The sequence below is a fragment of the Gasterosteus aculeatus genome, chromosome 14 (genome assembly GCF_964276395.1).
Source record: "Gasterosteus aculeatus chromosome 14, fGasAcu3.hap1.1, whole genome shotgun sequence".
NCBI classification, from domain to species: Eukaryota; Metazoa; Chordata; class Actinopteri; order Perciformes; family Gasterosteidae; genus Gasterosteus; species Gasterosteus aculeatus.
Window position 1 is genome coordinate 8,011,088 of NC_135702.1, and position 19,787 is coordinate 8,030,874.

At 44.7% G+C, this 19,787-nt stretch overlaps 2 protein-coding genes across 11 annotated transcripts; one reads left to right on the plus strand and one right to left on the minus strand.

Annotated features, from left to right (window-relative positions):
• Nucleotides 1-89: 89 nt before the first annotated feature.
• Nucleotides 90-1,952, minus strand: orai1b (ORAI calcium release-activated calcium modulator 1b). Its single transcript, XM_040198196.2, has 2 exons — nucleotides 1,566-1,952; nucleotides 90-1,471 (listed from the first exon to the last, which is right to left on the minus strand). Exons 1-2 carry the CDS (start codon nucleotides 1,677-1,679, stop codon nucleotides 917-919), a joined length of 669 nt encoding a protein of 222 aa, XP_040054130.1. The 5' UTR covers nucleotides 1,680-1,952; the 3' UTR covers nucleotides 90-916.
• Nucleotides 1,950-19,787, plus strand: kdm2bb (lysine (K)-specific demethylase 2Bb). Of its 10 annotated transcripts, none has more exons than XM_040198152.2 (22): nucleotides 1,955-2,561; nucleotides 3,116-3,260; nucleotides 3,368-3,446; nucleotides 3,562-3,608; nucleotides 4,122-4,300; nucleotides 4,400-4,506; nucleotides 4,683-4,715; nucleotides 5,841-5,934; nucleotides 6,072-6,225; nucleotides 6,412-6,527; nucleotides 7,152-7,278; nucleotides 7,487-7,893; nucleotides 8,003-8,086; nucleotides 12,124-12,354; nucleotides 13,247-13,390; nucleotides 13,710-13,796; nucleotides 13,912-14,247; nucleotides 14,712-15,793; nucleotides 15,891-16,054; nucleotides 16,761-16,922; nucleotides 17,022-17,240; nucleotides 17,842-19,787. In XM_040198152.2, the coding sequence occupies exons 1-22, from the start codon at nucleotides 2,517-2,519 to the stop codon at nucleotides 18,021-18,023; spliced, it is 4,224 nt and encodes a 1,407-aa protein (XP_040054086.2). In that variant the 5' UTR covers nucleotides 1,955-2,516; the 3' UTR covers nucleotides 18,024-19,787. The 10 variants fall into 10 exon arrangements, with proteins under 10 accessions (XP_040054092.2, XP_040054094.2, XP_040054086.2 ...); XM_040198156.2 differs by having other exon boundaries at nucleotides 16,785-16,922; XM_040198153.2 differs by having other exon boundaries at nucleotides 14,715-15,793.

Genomic DNA, 19,787 nt, shown 5'->3' on the forward strand with positions numbered 1-19,787 from the left:
TGCGTGAAGCAAAATGGCACTAAACATCCCACTGGCTTCGCTTTGACCTGGTACCTTGTCCACTACACATTGTTGACTCAGACGGAATGTTTTTTTTTCTTCAAACATTTTTTTAATACAACAAACAGTTATATGCAATTAGACTGCTTAATTGAAAAGCAATCCATGTGAACTCTAAGGCGAAAAAACAACGAGCTAATTCAGCATACGCGAGACAAGTGAAGTGCTCAGGCTTTACAAAAAGAACAAACTCGGCATCAGGGGGATAAACTGTTGGGGATCAAGTTCTCTAATTAACTTAACACTTGTAGTAATACACGTATGACTTAATCGACCTGTTAATAATAGTTGGTTACATGGACGCATCCAAATTATTTAGGTAAAGCTAAAACTTTGGCGCTTGGTATAAAGGTATCTAAAGCTTGTGCTATGTGTGTCAGCAACTATAATATTACAGTTTTAGCAGTTGTTGAACTATTCTACACAAAGTACGTACAATAAATAATGTACTCCATTAATAAGGAACGAAAGGGTTAAATACTAGTAATAAGGCAATGTGTGAATATTAACAAATGCAGTGTTCACTGACAAATGGGTGAATAAATGAAGCAGGCCACAGACAGGATTTCAAGTTATTACTCAGATGTCTGCCATAATGGTAAAGATAAATCAAGCCACTATCATAACCAAGACTTCATTTAAGACTTTCCAATTTAGAGTCATGCATCACGGCAGATTTGCGAGTTCGGGCAAACATGTTTTCTAAAAAAAAAAAAAAAGAAAAAAAAAGATTTCACAAAAGTAAAGTTCACAACACAGGTGTGACATCTGCATACCGGTGTAAAAAAACAACACACATTAGGCTCTGGCTTGGCCAACTACCAAGCAGTTCCACCATAGCTGCATGTCCACCTCACTAAGGGAAATGTGAGCTCGGAGACTGCAAAATGGAAGACTCCCCTCTGTTGTCCAGCTCGTTTTGTAGCCTGGTGAGATTAGACAGCTCCTCCAGCTCCTGGAACTGCCTGTCAGTCTTGTGGCTGACCAGAGACCGGTAGAAGTGCACAGCGAAAACTATGAAGATCAAACCGAAGGGCACCATGATCGAGGTGGAAGTGATCGCGGCGGCCACACCGGCGGAAATCGTTGCATTGCTGGACTTTGGCTTGACGGGTAAAAATTTAACCCAGCAGAGCAGAACCACTTCGGCGAGGAAGAGCAAAGTACCGATGACCGTAGAAAAAGCCCACGCCAGCTCAATGTGTCGGTGCATGCGCTCGTGGGGAGACTCCTGCACGCAGTTGAGGTTGTGCACGTTGCTGACGGCCTCGATGTTGGGCAGAATGCAGGTGCTGACCATCAGGGCGAACAGGTGGACGGCCACGAGCACGGTGGTGCACGCGCTGAAGGCGATCAGGAGAGCGGGCGGGTAGGGATAGCTGTTGTCCAGCTGCACCTCCACCATGGCCACCTGCAGGGGAAGTAACACAACGGGGAAACAACTTCACACACACACGTGACCACGCCATGTAACACAACGAACGGGTCTCTGAAGACAACGTTACCATGGCAAATCCAGAAAGCAGGGCTGACGTCCGGCTGGAAGCCTTGAGTTTAGCCCGACTCAGGTACAGCTTCCGCCAGGACAGCGCCTGCAGCGAGTGCTCGTTCGGGCTCATGTCGAAGGACCGGGGTGTTTTTTACCGGTTGTTTACTTACGCGGAACGACACACAAACAGGCGCCCGGCATGCCAACAGTTTTACACAGCGTTCAACCGCCGCCAACAGTGTTACACAGCGTTCAACCGCCGCCAAGCTGACGGAACTGCGGAGGATGTTTTTTACTTCCCCCTCCGCCACCACCGTCCAGCGGCATGTCGTGGACTACATTACCCATGAGCCAGCGCGCTCCGTGACGACACATCCGGAGTCAACTGTCGGTTGCGTTTCCTCTGTGATGGGATCGCGAATCAAACGCTTTGGGTTAATGGCGATGTAATTACCACATCCGACGTGTGGTTAAATGTCAAGTGATGGTGTTGTTAATGCGAACGGGGAGAGGCGCTGCTACGGCGGTGTTACGCGTAACGTGCAGCACACACAGATAAGAAGTACTACCATTGGAATGAATGAAAGTAGATAAATACGTTTTTGTTTTCTTTTATAAAAGCGTCCGTGTCGCTTTGTTTCATTAGCACGGTAAATTGTTCGATTACCGTGGTTTAAACATAAGGCTTTTTTACAACGTATTTGCTTTTGACCACTAACAGACACGATCGATATGATTTGATAAATGTTTCTTTTGTAAAAATAAAAAAATAAACAGTTGAAGAGCAGTGAACTAAACATGCAGTGACGTCGTCCAACAATGTTATGGTTCCTGGCTGTGACGTAATACACAAAAACATGGTTCCCTTGTTTTGAACCCGAAAAGCGTGCTAAGTGCTCCTTTAACTTGGCCGCGCGCGGAGATGCGTTTCCGAAAGCGAGCGACTGGAAAACACCGATAGGAGACGATGGCCCAGGCCGTGGAAACGTGCGCTGCACCCGGACGCAGGCTGGTGTGTACCGTCTGTACCGAGTTACCGTTAGCTTGTTGCCAGCGAGCTAATTAGTGAGCTAAGCTAACGCTCGCGACTGTAATTACTACTGTCCGCAAGGCTCGTCCGGCCACTTTGAGACGTTCAAGTTTGAGAAATAATAGTGTAATAATAGCTCTCAACAGTTCACACGTTGTAACTTGTTGTATATTTGTAATAGTTCACTGGACGTATCAGTTCAACCACATAAGTGGAACCCTGCAAACATCTGCCATTTATCGTTGTGTGGTTGACTCATTAACGGCTGTCTTCATTCCAGCATGAATCTCTCTTTTAATATTTAGTGTGCATGACGTCACTTTTAAGAAACGACTGTAGCACGCTGCTATTGTAACGCTGCCTGCAAAACAAAGCGCCTAAACAGGACCATTATACTTTAAAAGTTAGGAATAGAATACACGTTTTTATCTTCCATCATGCTGGCATGTTTATGACGACAGAGGGGCCCGTTATGACAGAAAGAGTTGCATGCGTTATAACGTCAGCTCGATCCTTTCGTTCTCGGTGGCGTGCAGCGCTCCATCTGCCGAAGGTTGTACGACGAAAACGAGGATCTGTCCGACGTTGAAGAAATTACAAACATCCGAGGTTTCAGTGTGGAGGAGAAGCTCGTCAGTGACAGTTACAGCGCCACGTTTGTGCACTTCATGGAGGGTAAAGGTAAAATAACAAATAGGACATTAGGTTTTATTTTACCAGACGCGTGCACAGTAAACATTGGTTTTTCTACACATGTCTGTGATTGCAACGCGTTCCATGTCTTGCAGACTTCTCTTATGAATATGTGCAGAGGGATGCTCTCAGGACCCCACTCATCTTCAAAGAGAAAGAGGGACTCGGGCTCAGGTGAGAACAACATTTCTGTGAAGTGACCTTTCAGGGCTCATTATGTTGATTTCACTCTCTTTAGATCTGTTTTATGTTAATCATTTGAGTGCTGTCAACCCATGTCTTTTTATAGAATGCCCGATCCAGAATTCACAGTCAGTGAAATTAAGGGCTTAGTTGGTAAGTAGGATGCCACACACACACACACAACAAAAGTAATCGCATAAAAAGTCTTATTCACAGTATTTTCAAATTACATATACATACATATATATATATATATATATATATATATATATATATATAAAATAATTATAAATAATAATTATATATATAATTATTATTTCAACGATATGGCTGTTTCTTGTTTACTGTTTTTCCATCTTATGCTGATATTTAAATAGTGATCTTGCATGTTAATCTGTATATACTTATATCAGAACACTTGCAATTCTCTTTCCCATTAGAGTACAGCTGAATTAATTAAATGGGGTTGGAGTGTAGCTGCTCCATCTAGTGGGGAAGATGGTGAAGTGCATCCGTTAGTCGGCCCTTGTTGTTAATCTGTGAAACGTCAACAGTGCATGTTTGCGCTGCATAATTGAAACAATAGCATGCTGGATCAGTCTCTGACGGTACAGATGAGCGGTAACAGTTGAAGTGACGCTTGTCAACTTGCGCGGCCGCTTGCAGGGAGTCGCCGGTCCGTGGATGTTATGGATGTGAGCACTCAGAAAGGCTCTGAAATGAGCATGTCTCAGTTTGCCCGTTATTACGAGACACCGGAGGAAGAGCGGGACAAACTGTTCAACGTCATCAGCTTGGAGTTCAGCCACACTAAACTGGAGAGTCTCATCAAGCGTCCCACAGTGGTAATAAAAGAAATCAAATCTGGTACCGTGATTAACAGAAGTATGACTAACCACGCTGTGAGCCAGGGTGAAAAGTGCAGTTTATGATCACTCTCCCAGGTAGATCAAGTTGACTGGGTGGACAACATGTGGCCTCCTGATCTGAAGCAAAGCCAAACAGAAGCCACCAATGTAATCTCAGACATGAAGTACCCAAAAGTGCAAAGGTATGGCTTGCGCGGCATTCTCCTCTGAGCTGTCTATGAAAGTCTATGAGTGAAATTAATGATAATTGTAGAAATGGAAAAATACATGGGGGGGTGGCTGCTCCCTTGTTCGTAAATGCATAATAACATTTTTCTCCTCCCATCCGAGTGTCTCATATATCGCTCTATCATTGTAGAGTGCTGCATACAGTCGGTGTTATCCATCTCATGTAAGTGCTCTTGATTGTTGCTAGGCAGCCGAGTTCTCCTCAGTGGAGGATGGGTTTTTAACAGCTGTATTCTGACTGCACAGACACCTCTCAGCCAATCGGCTGTCATCGTTTGTCAAAAGAGTCCAAAACCAATCGTGTCTCTCCTTGTAACCCCATTTGCTCATATTTCCTACCATCAGTCGGAGTCCTTTTATATTTAACATGTATATCTTAGATTTGACAGATATCCAGTTACAAAGCTTTTCCATTATTATTACAGCCAGTAACAATATTCTATCCCACTGTTGCTAGCAGTGGTTATTTAGGCTGTGTTTGAGCTGCGACAGTGAGGCTTGCTGGCTTCTGTGCAGAAAGACATCTTTGTGTAGCTGAAAAATGAATTGAAGAGGTTTTTGGGCTCTGACAGAAACAATGGCCATTTTCTTTGCAAATGTCTTACCAAATGATCCGTCTTGAAAAGAAAAAGAGCATTTTATTGTTTTGCTAATGAAAATAATAGCAAGCAGCAACCTGAGGTTACTGCGTGTTTCTTTCTGTCTTATTATATCTCATGGGAGCAATTTAAGATTTCCCAATAAAACTATTTATGGAGTCATATTAAATGAATTAATCATCAGGGTCAAGTGGTGTCGGCCCCCCCACAACCCCCGTCCATTTCCTGCCCTCAAACCTATGAGGCCCCACGTATGAGGGAAAGATGTGCGACCACGTGCCTGATCCTCAGCACGCCTCCAAGAGGAAGCTTTGGAAATGAAGGAAATTGGCAAGCCAAGTGCTGCTGAAGGAGCACAGCTCGCTGGCATAATGTTCCCAAAAGCATCTTAACTGGCTGACGTTGATGTGCGCTGCTGCTCTATAGAACTGCAGCCGTAGGCAGACAGGCTAATTAGATCACCATACGTTTCAAGTATTGACTACATCATCTTTCCGTGGAATTGCTTAATGCTTAATTCACTGAATAGTTTATGTGACAGGGTGCTAATCATTCTTCAATAGTTTTCCAGAGGGGCGCTGTCTCTTTGTGATTTAATATTTTCGTTCTCTTTTTTATGAATGTTAGTCTCACAATCTACAAGATGATTCTTTTGAATGTTTGTTGTTGTCCCTCCTCTTCTGCTATAGGTACTGTTTGATGAGCGTGAAGGGCTGCTACACAGACTTCCACATCGACTTTGGTGGAACCTCCGTCTGGTATCATGTATTCAAGGGTCAGAAAGTAAGTTCATTCTTGTCTCTCGTCTGTTATTATTCTTAGAAATTAAGAAAACGTGCCGTATGTCTGGTCACGTGTAGTGTTTGAGGGTGTCAGAGCTGGCATTCCTCCTAACCCTGGCATCGACTTCTTCTCCCCAGGTGTTTTGGCTCGTGCCTCCGACCCCCCATAACCTCGCCCTCTACGAGGACTGGGTCCTGTCAGGCAAGCAGAGTGATCTCTTCCTGGGAGACCGAGCCGACGGATGCCAGAGAGTGGGACTTGAGCAGGGATACACGTTCTTCATCCCATCGGGTGTGTTGGCATGGCTGTTTTAAAGTAGCCAGCAGGAAAAGATTAGCTGCCTCCTCAGTGAACAGTAACGCAGGCTTTTCCTAACTATTGTACGGTATTTTCCTCAACTACGGGAATTTGCATGAATCCTTTTCATGCGTTCCGAATCTCTTTTGTGTATGTGTTGTACTTTTTTTTGTAATGAAGGCTGGATTCATGCCGTCTACACTCCAGTGGACACTCTGGTATTTGGAGGCAATATTCTGCACAGCTTCAACATTCCTATGCAGCTTACCATCCATGAGATAGAGAATAGGACCAAGGTAGGCGCCTTGTGGGACTCTCTCGTTGTGCGGCTGAACTGGGTTCTGCAATGCAATACGTTGAGATAAATGATAAATCAATTCCTTAGAGAAGCAGGGCGAGGCAAAGAGTTCCCCTGCTAGAGACAGGAGAATGAGAGATGTGATGGAGAATAAATAAGGGACGATAGTGAAAATGTACATATATATATATATATATATATATATATATATATATATATATATATATATGTAAGTAATTATACATTAAAGGTTCATTTTTGTAGAGTATAATTTTTTGTTTGGAAAGTTTTAAAACCAATCTTATACTCACAAAGACAATATCACTTCATGTTAGATTCTGAATTTAATTAGTTTTTCTCGAAAATAAAATAATTATCCTTTCGAAGCAATCAGTGTGCTTCACCAAAAGCCATATTCTGAAACTGCTAATGCCATATTTAAAAAAAACCTGTTATAAAATATGCCCTCTTTCTTTCTAATATGTTTTAAAGCTGTAAGATTGCAAAAGAATAATCGCTTTACATAGAACTCAGGCCAGCCTGTGTGACGGCAGTTTGTCCCTGACGACGCGTGTTGTCGTGTGAATGAATGAATGAACACTTTTTTCCGCTTTGTCTCCAGGTCCATTCCAAGTTCCGTTTCCCCTTCTACTTTGAGATATGCTGGTATGTCCTGGAGAGATACCTGCACTGCCTCACCAAGCGCTCGTACTTCTCCCAGGAGCTCCACAAAGAGCCGGTGCTGACGGGTGAGTGAACTTGAGCAACGAAGCCGCTCATCACCGTTGGAAATACTGGGTTTGAAAGGTCAAAAATGTCACGCATTCTGTTTCAGTGTGATGGCGGATTATACTACTTCTTCGCTGTTTCCAGATGCATTGTCTTAATACAAAGAAAAAGACATTGTGGAATTGATGTTTGGTACGAAACAACTCTTCTCTCATTTTGTCCCTTCAGACTATGAGACAAAGGGAAACACACAGAGCCCGTCCTCCGACACCAGGAGCCGGGACACGAACGAGGACTCGTGTGATACCCGAGTCAGGGAGGGTCAGGGGGACAAACCAGAGAAGGCTGCCCAGGAGGGCCCCTGCTGTCCTGACAGCCAGAGGAGCCAGCACCTCAAGGCTGTTCTCTCCGTCCACTCCGAGGACAGCTGTAATCCCGACTCCGCCCCTCTGGAGTCCCCGCAGACGCCCTCGGACTCTTCGGGCTCGGAGGCAACAAATAAATGGATGCATTTGACCGAGTTCGAGCTGAGCGGACTCAGGAAGCTGGTTGAGAAGCTGGAGTTGCTCCCTGAAAACAAAAAATGTGTTCCCGAGGGAATAGAGAACCCCCAAGCGCTGCTGGAAAACATGAAGGTAGGAAACGGAGAAGGATGAGACGGTAACTTTCACAATAAATGCCATCAAATAGACATGGCGGAGGCCTCTTATGCTTTGTTCCTGTCCTCTTGGGGGGGGGGTCTAGGTTGTCTTAAAAGAACACGCTGATGACGACCCCAAGTTAGCAATCACTGGAGTTCCTGTGGTCTACTGGTCAACACAAATGAAGGTAAGAATACTTCGGTGGCACTCTGAGGTTTTGTTATTGTTCAATAGAAACATGGGAGAAGACTGAGCACAAGCACCTGTCACTGGACTCGTTGTGCTTGACATTTCTGAACTAATTTTATAAAACCATTCATTTCACCAATAAGATCTTCGACTTATGCATGTGTGTGTTGGTCGTCCGTGTGCTGCACCAAACATCTCCTCACATCCTGTCTGACGTGACAAGCTGTGAACACTTTTAGCTCTTTTGAGCTCTGCAGAAGGTCGCGAGAGTGTAAAAGTCATGCTCTCACATTAATTAGATGATTCTAAGCAGGAAAATAACTACCTCCTTCATTCCCCACATAGTATGAAAAGGTCAAAATGACTAATGCTGAAATAAGACATCTTAAGTGTTTCTTTTCATTGCTTAGTGAAAAAATACATTTTTAATGGTTTTAAAAAAAATACACTATGGAAATAGTAAAATGAGAATTGATTGGACTGTTTTATGCTTCATATATATATATATATATATATGAAGCATAAAACAGTCCAATACGTCCGACAGATGCTTGTAGTGTGTGACCTCAACAGGAGGTGGCTGGCTGGGACGTGTCGTATCTGAACGCATGGAGGTGGTTTTATCGCCCCCACCCGTCCCGCCAGAGGCCAGCTGCCGGTGGAGGGGCCTCTTTTTGTTTGCCTTTTGTAATGAGATGCCATCTGGCTTCATTGGCCGCGTGGAGCCGTCTCTCCTCTCCCGCGATACCCATCGTGCATATTACAGCACCGTCCCTGCGCGTTGTCCCCTCATTGGACTGAGGCAGACACTCCCGCTGCATATTCTGATGCACCGCGGCCTCCCATTGGCCCCCGTGTTTCTAAACCCCTCCTCTAGTCTCCCAGGGAGTGGACTCATGCTAATGAGGCAGGCTTGTGTGTGTTTTCCTACATCTGCTTGTGGTATTGTGGAGCTTTAGAGTAGGAGAGAGGGCTGCAGGCCACAACGGCGGCAGCAGCAGCAGCAGCAGGAGGAGGAGGAGGAGGAGGAGACTGCAGCCATGTCAGTTTGCCGTGAGCTGGACGGTGCGTGAAAACCAGCCATGGCCATGTCGCTGAGCGCAGAGGATGAGGACTACGATTCAGACTCTGAGCAGGTTAGCGCACGGAGCCTGTGCAGGCAGGCGTAGCGAGAGCACCAGAGAGAGCGCCGTGCAGCATCCCGAGGCAGCTTCCTGGAGAGGAATGCATGCGTTCAGTTCACCCTCTGCGCTTGGGCTTTGAATTCTGCAGTTGTTTTTTTTTTTTGGATACATGTGTGTGCGTGTTTTTGTCAGGTGGAAACCAGCGGTAGGAGAAGACAGTGTTTGTAGAGCTCAGAGCCTCGGGGCTGCTGTTGGTTGTTTCGAAGCAGAGGATAGAAATAGATGTGAATACAGATTCATCTTTCACGGATTTGTTTTTTTAGTAAGGTTACGTTTTGATTAGAAAGCGGTTATTGTGAGAGGAATGTTTGATGTTGTTCGGTGTAAATGGCTGAAAGATGAGACTTGCTTAGACGGCAAGAAATGTGGAAAGTTAATTTGTATACCTCTAAACTCTGGACCACACCCCCTCGCATTCATCCTTTGGCTCCATTTAGTTTTAAAAAACATTGACTCCATTTGGCTCTTTTGACAAATAATATTTTTATATAATATTTTCTGTTTTATTGGTTCAAATTCCTGTTCTCAAACCATCCTCAGGGCTTATATTTAATGTGTTTAAGAACATGCATGTTTAGATTTCAGGAAGTGAGCACCCACCTGAACAACTTTTACCTAATTTAATTTGAAATCGTGGTACAGTGGTTTTACTGATCGACATGTTTAGTGATGGTAAGTCGTCCATCCTCAGCTTCTGAGTAACTACCAGAGGTTTTACTGTTCCGCTTTGTGGCCTAAAGACATAACGTGTAGTAGAGAATTTACATATTTTTGTCTTTTTTCTTCAAATACAGCGTCAACCGTAAAATGTATTCCACCTCTTAACCCCAACACAAATGTAAACCTTCCAAGAACTTTTTGCTCTTTGTTTTTGCAAAGTATTTAATGCCACATATGCTCTTAGCTATAGAAAACAGACAATGATGACGTCATAAACAATGGACAGCTTTATAGGCTTCATAAAGCAGCGTTCTTGGAATCTTTGTCATTTTTGATAAAACGTCTTGTTGTTCCTGCAATCTGTACTCGGGATGTCAAGTACAGCCACAGTAGCTGTTTTCCACCTGACCTCCATGGTGGCTTCAGAGGCTCCATGTTGGTTTCCGTGGACATTAAGGTCGGCTTCTCATCATGTTTTCCAGCTGAGTGAGCTTTCAAGAGCCACAGGATTACTGGTTGGTTACTGGCTCTGCCCCTCGCACAGATGGAAGACGTGTGTTTTATGTGTGGTGAAGAGACACTTCAAACTGGGACAGAAGGTAGTTAGAGTGACAGGTAGTTAATTTCTTTGGGAATGGTATCTGCTTTAGAGATCGCCCACATAGTGGACAAATTGATTCAGGGGACAAAAGGGACAGCTCTCTCTGGAGTATCTGCAGCTTAAGTTTCAGATGTAATCAGACGGTACGCGCTGCATTATTTATTATTTTGATTCATTATGATCAGACATTAGCAGACTGGCAGTATCTCCCTAGCTGTTGACAAATGACAGGTTATTAGGTCTCATACCAGTGGTCTTCTGGAGCAGACCTCCTGTCTGTAATCCCCTTGAGTTCCCCCCTCAGAACAGCCCCCCCCCCCCCCCCCACCCCGACCCCCATACTTAATTTTAATCCCCTCTAGTAAACACTCATTGGCCTGCCTACGTCAGTCTATTCCACGGCTATTGTTAAAATAAATTACCGTAACATGCCCCGAGATTGAGCTTTCTTTCTTTTTCCGCTGTAGAGTCTCGTTACAGCTCTTATTGGTTCCAAGTCAGAGTGTCATAGACTGTTCTGTTCGGGAATGGGACGTGGCTGTTGCTATGCTGACTCCAGGAGAATCTGCACTGCCGATGTAACTAAAGAAATCCGATCTTCATTTCCAAGAGCTGCAGTCTTTCTCTCTCTGGCTCTCTGTCTCTCCTTGTTTATTTCCTCTCACTCATTACTTCATATTTTCTGGGTGGCTTCGTTTGGTGTCTTAGACATGTGGTTTTTATGTTGGGAATATGTTATTGTGGTTGGACTCTGAGCTTGAGAAGCAGAATATTTAACAATGATGATGAGGATCAAATGCATCTCATCTACATTCTGCAGTTGAATCAAACGCAGGACACTTAATGTGGTCTGTTGTAAATCAGTTGGCGCCCTCCTAACACAGAATAATGGCTCTGTGTGATATTTGGCTGTAAGTGCAGTTTTTCTTTGAAGTAGAAACATGCTAGCTTGACTGGATTGCTAAATTTGGAAGAGGCATTTTTTAATTTGTTTGCTTTTCTCCGTCGCTGTGCTTTAACGGGCGTGAATCAAAGAAAAAAAAGAAAAAAACATCCTGATATCTGTCTTTTGATGTAGACATGTGAATACGCATATCTGATAGGATCTATTTCACCAAGGTAACAAAAGGCAAAGAAAGGAAAATGGATTTGTGCTTACATACGTCATGACGCTGACCATTAGAATATGTGCATGATTGTAAGTGCTTAATATTGAGCCGAAGCACCATTATTCATCACTGCAGTGTTATAAGTCAATTTAATTGAGCAGCTACTTTTATTTTAATCCGACATTTTGGTGATTTTGTTTACCATTTCGTGCTCAGTGACATAATGGTTCTAATGCGTCTGTTTTGGGAAAGATAATGATGATGCTTACTGCCTTCGACACGTTGCAAGTATTGTGTGAATGCCATTTGCCATGTTTGACTACTTGACTGTGATGAAATGGCATACATTGTCGCATCATATTCTTAAAATAACAGATATATCTTTATATCAATAAAATAATTAATCTGCCCTTTTTGATACCAGTTACTGCTGCCTTTTTTATTTGAGGAACCTGACACTGTATCGTCTTTATCCTTTTAGCCGCGGCCTCCAAACCGGCCTAAACCTAAGATGGCAGCTTCTCCTGCATCAGCAGTCAAGCTGTCGGCCGGCCGGGGAACATCTGGTGCCAGGAGGAGAAGGACGCGCTGCCGGAAGTGTGAAGCGTGCCTGCGGACGGAGTGCGGAGAGTGCCACTTTTGCAAAGACATGAAGAAGTTTGGTGGGCCGGGCCGCATGAAGCAGTCCTGCATCATGAGGCAGTGCATCGCAGTAAGTTCCCTGTTCATCATTTCCTCAGCTAACGCTTAGCTTAGCACAAAGACTGGAAACAAAAGGGGAGCGGCTCGCCTGGCCTCTCTCAAAAAAAGATTAAACAGCACATTTAGCTTTGCTTTCTTTTTGAATACTTGTTCCTGGGTGTGTCCACGTGGTTGTGAGGTCGTCGCTCGGCTGCTCAACATTGTCGCTACGGCAGCACTGTTTGATTGCTCGGGTGTTTCAGGTGGTTGCTAGTAGCAACGCATGTAATATAAATAACTGTTTGCAGCAGTAGAATCAAACAGCAGCTGTAGCAGTAGTGAGACAAGACCGAGAGAGAGAGAGAGAGAGAGAGAGAGAGAGAGACTTTGTTGTTTCAGCACCATGGACAGTGACACGGTTCATTGTTTCTGCAACATATACGGACCATAAACATTCTGTGGAGTGAGAGAGACTTGGCATCCGTACCAACATCAGACACCTGCGGTCTTAAGCTAAAAGTGTCCCACTTTTAAGATATGCCGATATGCTTAAGCCTCTCTGGATGCACACTTAGTACTGCTTCGGAGCAGCACTACACAACGTGCATAAGTTCATCCCGGTGCTGTGTGGAACATTTCCGCACCTGTTCATGGTGATGCAACTTGCTTGTTTACTCCTCATAAACTGGTTCAAAATACTGTTTAATCCACAGTTAAACATGTACAGAAAACATTGCCGATAGCTGGCTCGCCTGCGTGCAGCTTGAAATTGAGCCTTAAATGAATTGGAGCATTGTAAGTGACAGAATTGTGAGAAAGTTAAATATTCTGTTAAAGCTATTATGGCCGAGCGCAATTGTTCCTTTGGAGGATGTCAGTTTGATACAGCAGCCTCATCTTCAAGCCTCTGTTTTTGTCTGCAGCCCGTCCTGCCGCACACAGCGGTGTGTCTCGTCTGTGGAGAGGCAGGGAAAGAGGACACAGTGGAGGATGAGGAGGAGAAGTTTAACCTTATGCTCATGGAGTGCTCCATCTGCAATGAGATTGTTCATCCTAACTGTCTAAAGGTAAATCGGCCAACATCAGTGCGCACGGACTGCGGTCAGAATCCGTTGCCGGTGGTGCTGGTATCGATGTTATTGCAGCCAAAAGAACTCCTTAAATTCTTCACAGAAAACGTTGCAGCCGGGACTTCAAGTTCAAATTAATGCTTCATGAACCCAAACTACGTCAACTAGTTGTTGGTAAAACAGTAGCGAGGGTTTATTAATGATTGCCTAATTGTTGCATTTTTGTTGTAATAAGTATTGAAGTATAAGTATGCCTGAAGGTCCAGCACAAAGGCTCCTGTAGACCTGAACCCGTATGTGTCCTCCTCTGGTTTAGGTGAAAGACTCAAACGGAGTAGTCAATGATGAATTGCCAAACTGCTGGGAGTGCCCAAAGTGTAATCATGCTGGGAAAACAGGAAAAGTAAGTATCCGTGTGGACTTAAAGTGATCAAAAGATGATTCAGTGAAGGTTAAGCCTGTCTGAAAAACTCTGCGCCAGAGAAATACAGTTGTGCTCTCTGTTTTCTAACCTTTTGGCCTCAAAGCAAAAAAGGGGGCCAGGATTTAAGTATGCCTCAAACCTTCCCGGTTCGCTGCTGAAAGAACCGCGGCTAAACCGGGACTCAAAGGAGGATCCCGACCCGCCGTTGTTGGCCACAGCAACCGTCAACGCTTTGACCGCCGCGTCTGCCGTGAAGAGAAAAGCGGAGCGGGAGGAAATCCCTAAGGCGAGAGAGGAAGAACCGGCAAAGAAACGTCCTCCGCTGCTGTCCCTGGACGCTGTGCTCCGACCGAGGCCAGAGGAAAACCCACTACGGAAAAAGAGGAAGCTTTTCGACACCCATGATGAACCTGTAATGGTGAAAAAGAAGGTGAGAGGTGTTGTAAACGTTTACACTGAATAAAGTGGTCACAATCATATTTATTTCCTCTTGTAGCTTTGCATTTAATTCTTCAATTCCTTGGTAGCTAAATTTGCATAAGGATATGTATATATTTTTTACCAAACTTTTTAAGACACCTTCATGCCGTGTGTAATTTGCAGAAAAACAACAACATTGTCACAAAGCTGCAGTTTATTGTGAATGTTATAAATTAGGACATGAAGAAGTCCTGACTATGTATGATGTAAAACAGTGCCAAAGAGGATTAGAGGACTAGTTTTCTATTTTTGGTAGGTGTATTTGTTAATTAAATTGCAATGTCAGCCTTTTTATGAATTAATTTGTTGCTTGATTCTTACAGGGAACTCAAATATGCAAAGTCTTTAAATTCCCAGTGATAAACCGACAACTGCTATTTATAAAACAATGATGTGTCTTCTATTCTTTCTTAGAAGAAGCTTTTAAAACCTGACGATCCTTTGACTCTCAAGCTGTTGCGTCAAATCAAGACGGAAAACGATCAGGGCGATGAAGAAGATGACCTGGAGGATCACAAAGAAGATGGATTCCCTTTGGGCAGGGTTTATTTAAAGGGTAAAGATGAATATGACGAAGAGGACCAAGCACAGGACAACGAGGGACGGGGAGAGAAGACAGTGAAAAAAGAGAGAGACAGCAGCGGTGCAGAGGACAAAGCCACGGTCCTGTTAAGTCCACTGCTAAGAACATCTGCAGCCAGAGACGGCGAACAGTCCTCCAGCTCTCCCACAGCGGCACCGAGCAGCGACTCGGGAGACGCAGAGGAGAGGAGCTCCAAGCTGAAGGCTCGCCATCAGCGGCGACGTCTCCCCAGCAGAGAGCTGAGCAAGGAGTTCAACCGAGAGATCCCCAAGACGGAAGAGTGCCTCCCCGACCAAAACCACGGCTCGGTGAAGGCCGAGGAGGGCTCAGCCAATCACAATCGACGACCACTGAAGAACGAGGACCCCGTGACCAATCAGGACCGTAAGCCATTGAAAACGGAGGAGTCGCCCGCCGATCAGAGCCGCAGGGCCCTTAAAACGGAGGAGGGCTCGGGCAACCACAACAGACGCCCGCTGAAAACGGAGGACGGCGCGGCCAATCAGAACCACAGGCCCGTGAAAACCGAGCCCGAGGGCGAGGTGGAGGACCAGAAGCCCCGATGGCCTCTCAGCAGCAACGGCAGCGGCGCCCTGGGCGACTGGCTGCGACCCCGCGTGAGGGAGGCCGACGAGGCGCCGCGCGGCTTCTCGCCGCCGGGCTGGAACCGAAGCGCGCCAATCGCGCCCGCCGCGTGGCCCCGTCCGCTCCCCTGCCGGTCGCCGCCGAAATGCGTCCAGATGGAGCGCCACGTGATCCGGCCCCCGCCCATCAGCCCCCCGCCCGATCGGCTCCCGCTGGCCGACGGCGAGGCGCACGCCATGCGAAGGGAGATGTGGATGACGGTGTTCGGCCACCTGGCTCACAGGGACCTCTGCGTGTGCATGCGCGTCTGCAGGACCTGGAACAGATGGTGAGTACGGCATGACGCCCCCCCCTGTCCCTTCCCACCCCCCCCCCCCCCATAACGTCCGTCTTTGGTTAAGAACGCTGCTGCGTGTCGTCACCAGGTGCTGCGACAAGAGGCTGTGGAAGCGCGTCAATCTGAACCGCTGCAAGTCCATAACGCCCCTCATGCTGAGCGGCATCATCCGGAGGCAGCCGGTGGCTCTGGACCTCAGCTGGACCAACATCTCCAAGAAGCAGCTCGGCTGGCTCGTCAACAGGCTGCCAGGTAAAAGGCGCCCGACCAGCAGGGCGCCACATTCACACCAACCAGAGCGGCCTGTTGCCGTGCGGCTCGCCTCCTACATTATTACATAAGTGCGGTCGAGGGGATGAGCCGTTTTGTTTCATTAAAGTATTCGGTAAAAGAAAAGAAGTTTAACTTGACCTACATTACTGACTCACATTACGATGGTATCTGTTGGAACCATCTGACTCCCTCCTCGGCCCTTTTAACTCAACCAAGACTGCAAAAAATATTATATTACGGGTAGTAAAATAACCATTTCAAGTGATGAAAAACGTTTTTTAATAAGTTTTCTGCAGTTGGAATTGTCATATCTCCCCACATGGATCCTCTATGTGGATAATTGTGTCCCGAGGTTCCATGGATTCAGAGCGACTACTTTGTTGCTTCTGAATGTCTTTGTTAGATCACTCGGTTAATTAGATAAAAATACTCACTGCTTCCCGTTGGCTTATTTTGTGGTCGCTGATTAACTAAAACTTTAGAGACGGGAAAAAACCCCTGCAAAATAGGCCACAATTCTTCCACAGACTGAATGAGGGTTTGCACTAAATGTGTGTTGCTGTGTTGCTGCTTAAGGCCACAGTAGAAGAGTTTTTTTAATTTAACTTGCAGAAGATGGGTAACTGGTAGCCTGATGCAGAAGGTGTCTCAGATGAGGCTGTGTATGTCCCGGCTGTTTCTGCAGGTTTGCGTGTGCTGCTTTTGTCAGGCTGCTCCTGGGTGGCGGTCTCTGCTCTTTGCACGTCCAGCTGTCCTCTCCTGCGAACTCTGGACGTCCAGTGGGTCGAGGGACTGAAAGACGCCCAAATGAGGGACCTGCTGTCGCCTCCTACAGACAACAGGCCAGGTACCAACCTGCAAACCACACACACACACACAGAAACACGCGGCCTGAACAGTCTGAGGCTTTAGGGGCTGAATGAGTGACGGAACGAACACTTCTCAGGTCAGCTGGACAACAGGAGCAAACTGCGTAACGTGGAGGAGCTGCGCCTGGCGGGCTTGGACATCACGGACACGTCTCTGCGCCTCATCATTCGCTACATGCCCTCGCTGTCCAAGCTGGACCTCAGCTACTGCAACCACGTCACCGACCAGTCCGTCAACGTGCTGACCGCGGCGGGGACGACCACCAGGGACTCGCTCACTGACATCAACCTGTCGGGTAGGAGCCTCCTGGCATTCGGCTTTTTTCAGCTATTTAATCAGCTTTATTTTTTCATGTCCTTTCAGACAGTTAGTTTTTTTCAGCCAACTAAAGAAACTTTAGACAGATGCAGTGAATGTTTTGTCAAACGGTAAAACTATTTAAAAACCTCCTGATACCAAACGTTCTGTCTGTAAGAAAATAAATCGAAACGCCTCCTCCTACATTTTTATGTGGGAAAGTGTGTCAGTTTATTTGAATAACTTCACCTTAAACTAAAGTTGAAGCAAACATTCCCAAAATGACCTTCATGAAGATTTGAAGATTCAGTTTTTGAATAAAATGAGACTTTGCAGTTTAGTTCAGATTGTTGAAATTGTTCACAAATTGTTAAAAAAATAATTTTTCTAATATTTAATTCCATTAATTAACGGTGCGCTAAGGCTTAAAAGAACCACATGGCGTCCTCGTCTCTCTGGAATACCATTAAATGTAAACGCATTGAATCGAAGTGGAAACTGCTGAAAGCTCACCGTAATGAGGATTTATTGTCCTGGAACATCCTGAAGGCTTTATTAATCCACGTGTGCCGCATCGTTTGTTATCTTTCTCCCCGCAGTCTGCAACCGGGTCACAGACCAGTCGCTGACCTACTTCAAGCGCTGCGGGAGCGTATGTCACATCGACCTGCGCTACTGCAAACAGGTGAGCAAGGAAGGATGCGACCGCTTCATCGCGGAAATGTCTGTCAGCGTGCAGTTTGAACTTATAGAAGAGAAGCTGCTGCAGAAGATCAGTTAGGAAACGGGGAGGACTGTGTGACAATCGCAAGGCGTGAAACTCCTGTCCACACGGAGGCAGCAGACGCCTGTGAGCGGATGGAAGAGGAAGCCGCGCTGCCAGAATGTAAAGAGGGAAAATTTGTCCCGTGAGGGGGGTTTTTGCAAAAATGTTCTTGTTGTTGTTTGCACCTGTATAGAAGTTATTTATTTCTTTACATATTGATTGTTGATGTATTGTGACTATCTTTAGTTATATTATGTGGTTTAAATGCAAATGTCTTTGCATTAGAGGAATATTTTTGTATCAGAAAGTGTTTCATACATTTATGTGCAGTATTGATTGCACCTCTGTACAGTATCACACCATTGGAATTGATAATCAATCGGTATTACTTTTAAGCTCTTAATTGTTGAGAGGCAAAGGTCTAATGATTTGTTGCCAAACTGTAGATGGTGGCTTCTGTTTGTGTATGTTTTTATACCTGATTATATGTTTCAGTGCCCTGTTTTCTGTTCGGACGAAGGTACTGTATATTTTTGTTCTCCATGTGATACAATTTGCACTAATACAGTAAGTCTGAATACATGAATGTATTCACATACACTTTACAGTCTATAAAGCTTTTTCTTTTTCCAACACTAAAATGTTCTGCTAATTCTACTAACAGCTTATAGTTAACTGGGTTGCATTAAGACACAGCTTTATACAAACGTCTGTGCCAGTCTCTGTTGCATTTTAGTATCATTGGTGCTTTGTAGGTACGTCTGTTAGCTCTGCATGCAGCAAAGGCACATGTTTACACCACAGTCATTACCTTTAGTAACCGAAATATAATCATCCGTTCACTCCTGTCAGCTGAACTCATGAAAAAAAATCAGTACTGAATCCTGCAAGAAATAATGAAGCAACAATTAACAGAATAAGAACATTCGCGTAAGTCTTTATAGATGAGGCAGTTTTTCCCCCATTTGACAGAAGTGATGTTTAAATCCATCAAACAGGCCAACAGGTTGAAATACATGTTTTAATGTATAGTTTCCAAATTCTCAAGAGATGAATGTATTTTATTGAAAAGATATAAAGCCAGTATTAGTAAAGCGATCAAGTAAAAAAAAGTTTCTATCCGGTAGGAAATGGCATCATCATCCCACTCGTCACTGAGCCTCATAAATATGGCATTGTTCCTGAATTATTTCTGTACACATTTCTGTGAACCGTAAAAGTGATTTTGTTTGTTCTTTTTTCCGTGTGAGGGATTCCACTGAAGTGTACATTTGTTAACACTGGTTATTCATATCGAATCATCTTTTATATTTACTAAGTACTTGTCAACCAAGTGCACCAGTTAATAGCAAAATAGTTTAATATACATCTATTCATCACAATATCTAAAGTTCTATATAAAAGCTCATTTCAATATTGGAACTTGTCTATCTGATGCCGCGCTCAAACCTTTTTAAAGAGTCTTTTTGACAAGCACTTGATACGGTTCAGTGGATGAGTTTACACTTACCTTTTATCCGTTTCTATTAAAGCAACATCTCGTCATAAAAGAGTTTAGTACATTACTGTAAATGTTCAATCTGTACATGGTGTACATGTAAAGCCTCTAGGAAAAGTTAGGTCAGCCTTGAGATATTAAATCCATTTTAAATACTGAGCTTTTGTATGAGTCCTGTTTTAATGTTATCAAATGAACATTATTCATATGTGAAAATCAACCTGGGTGACTATAAGAGAAGATCAAGTCGATTACAAAATAAAGAGCAGGGTTTTACTCCG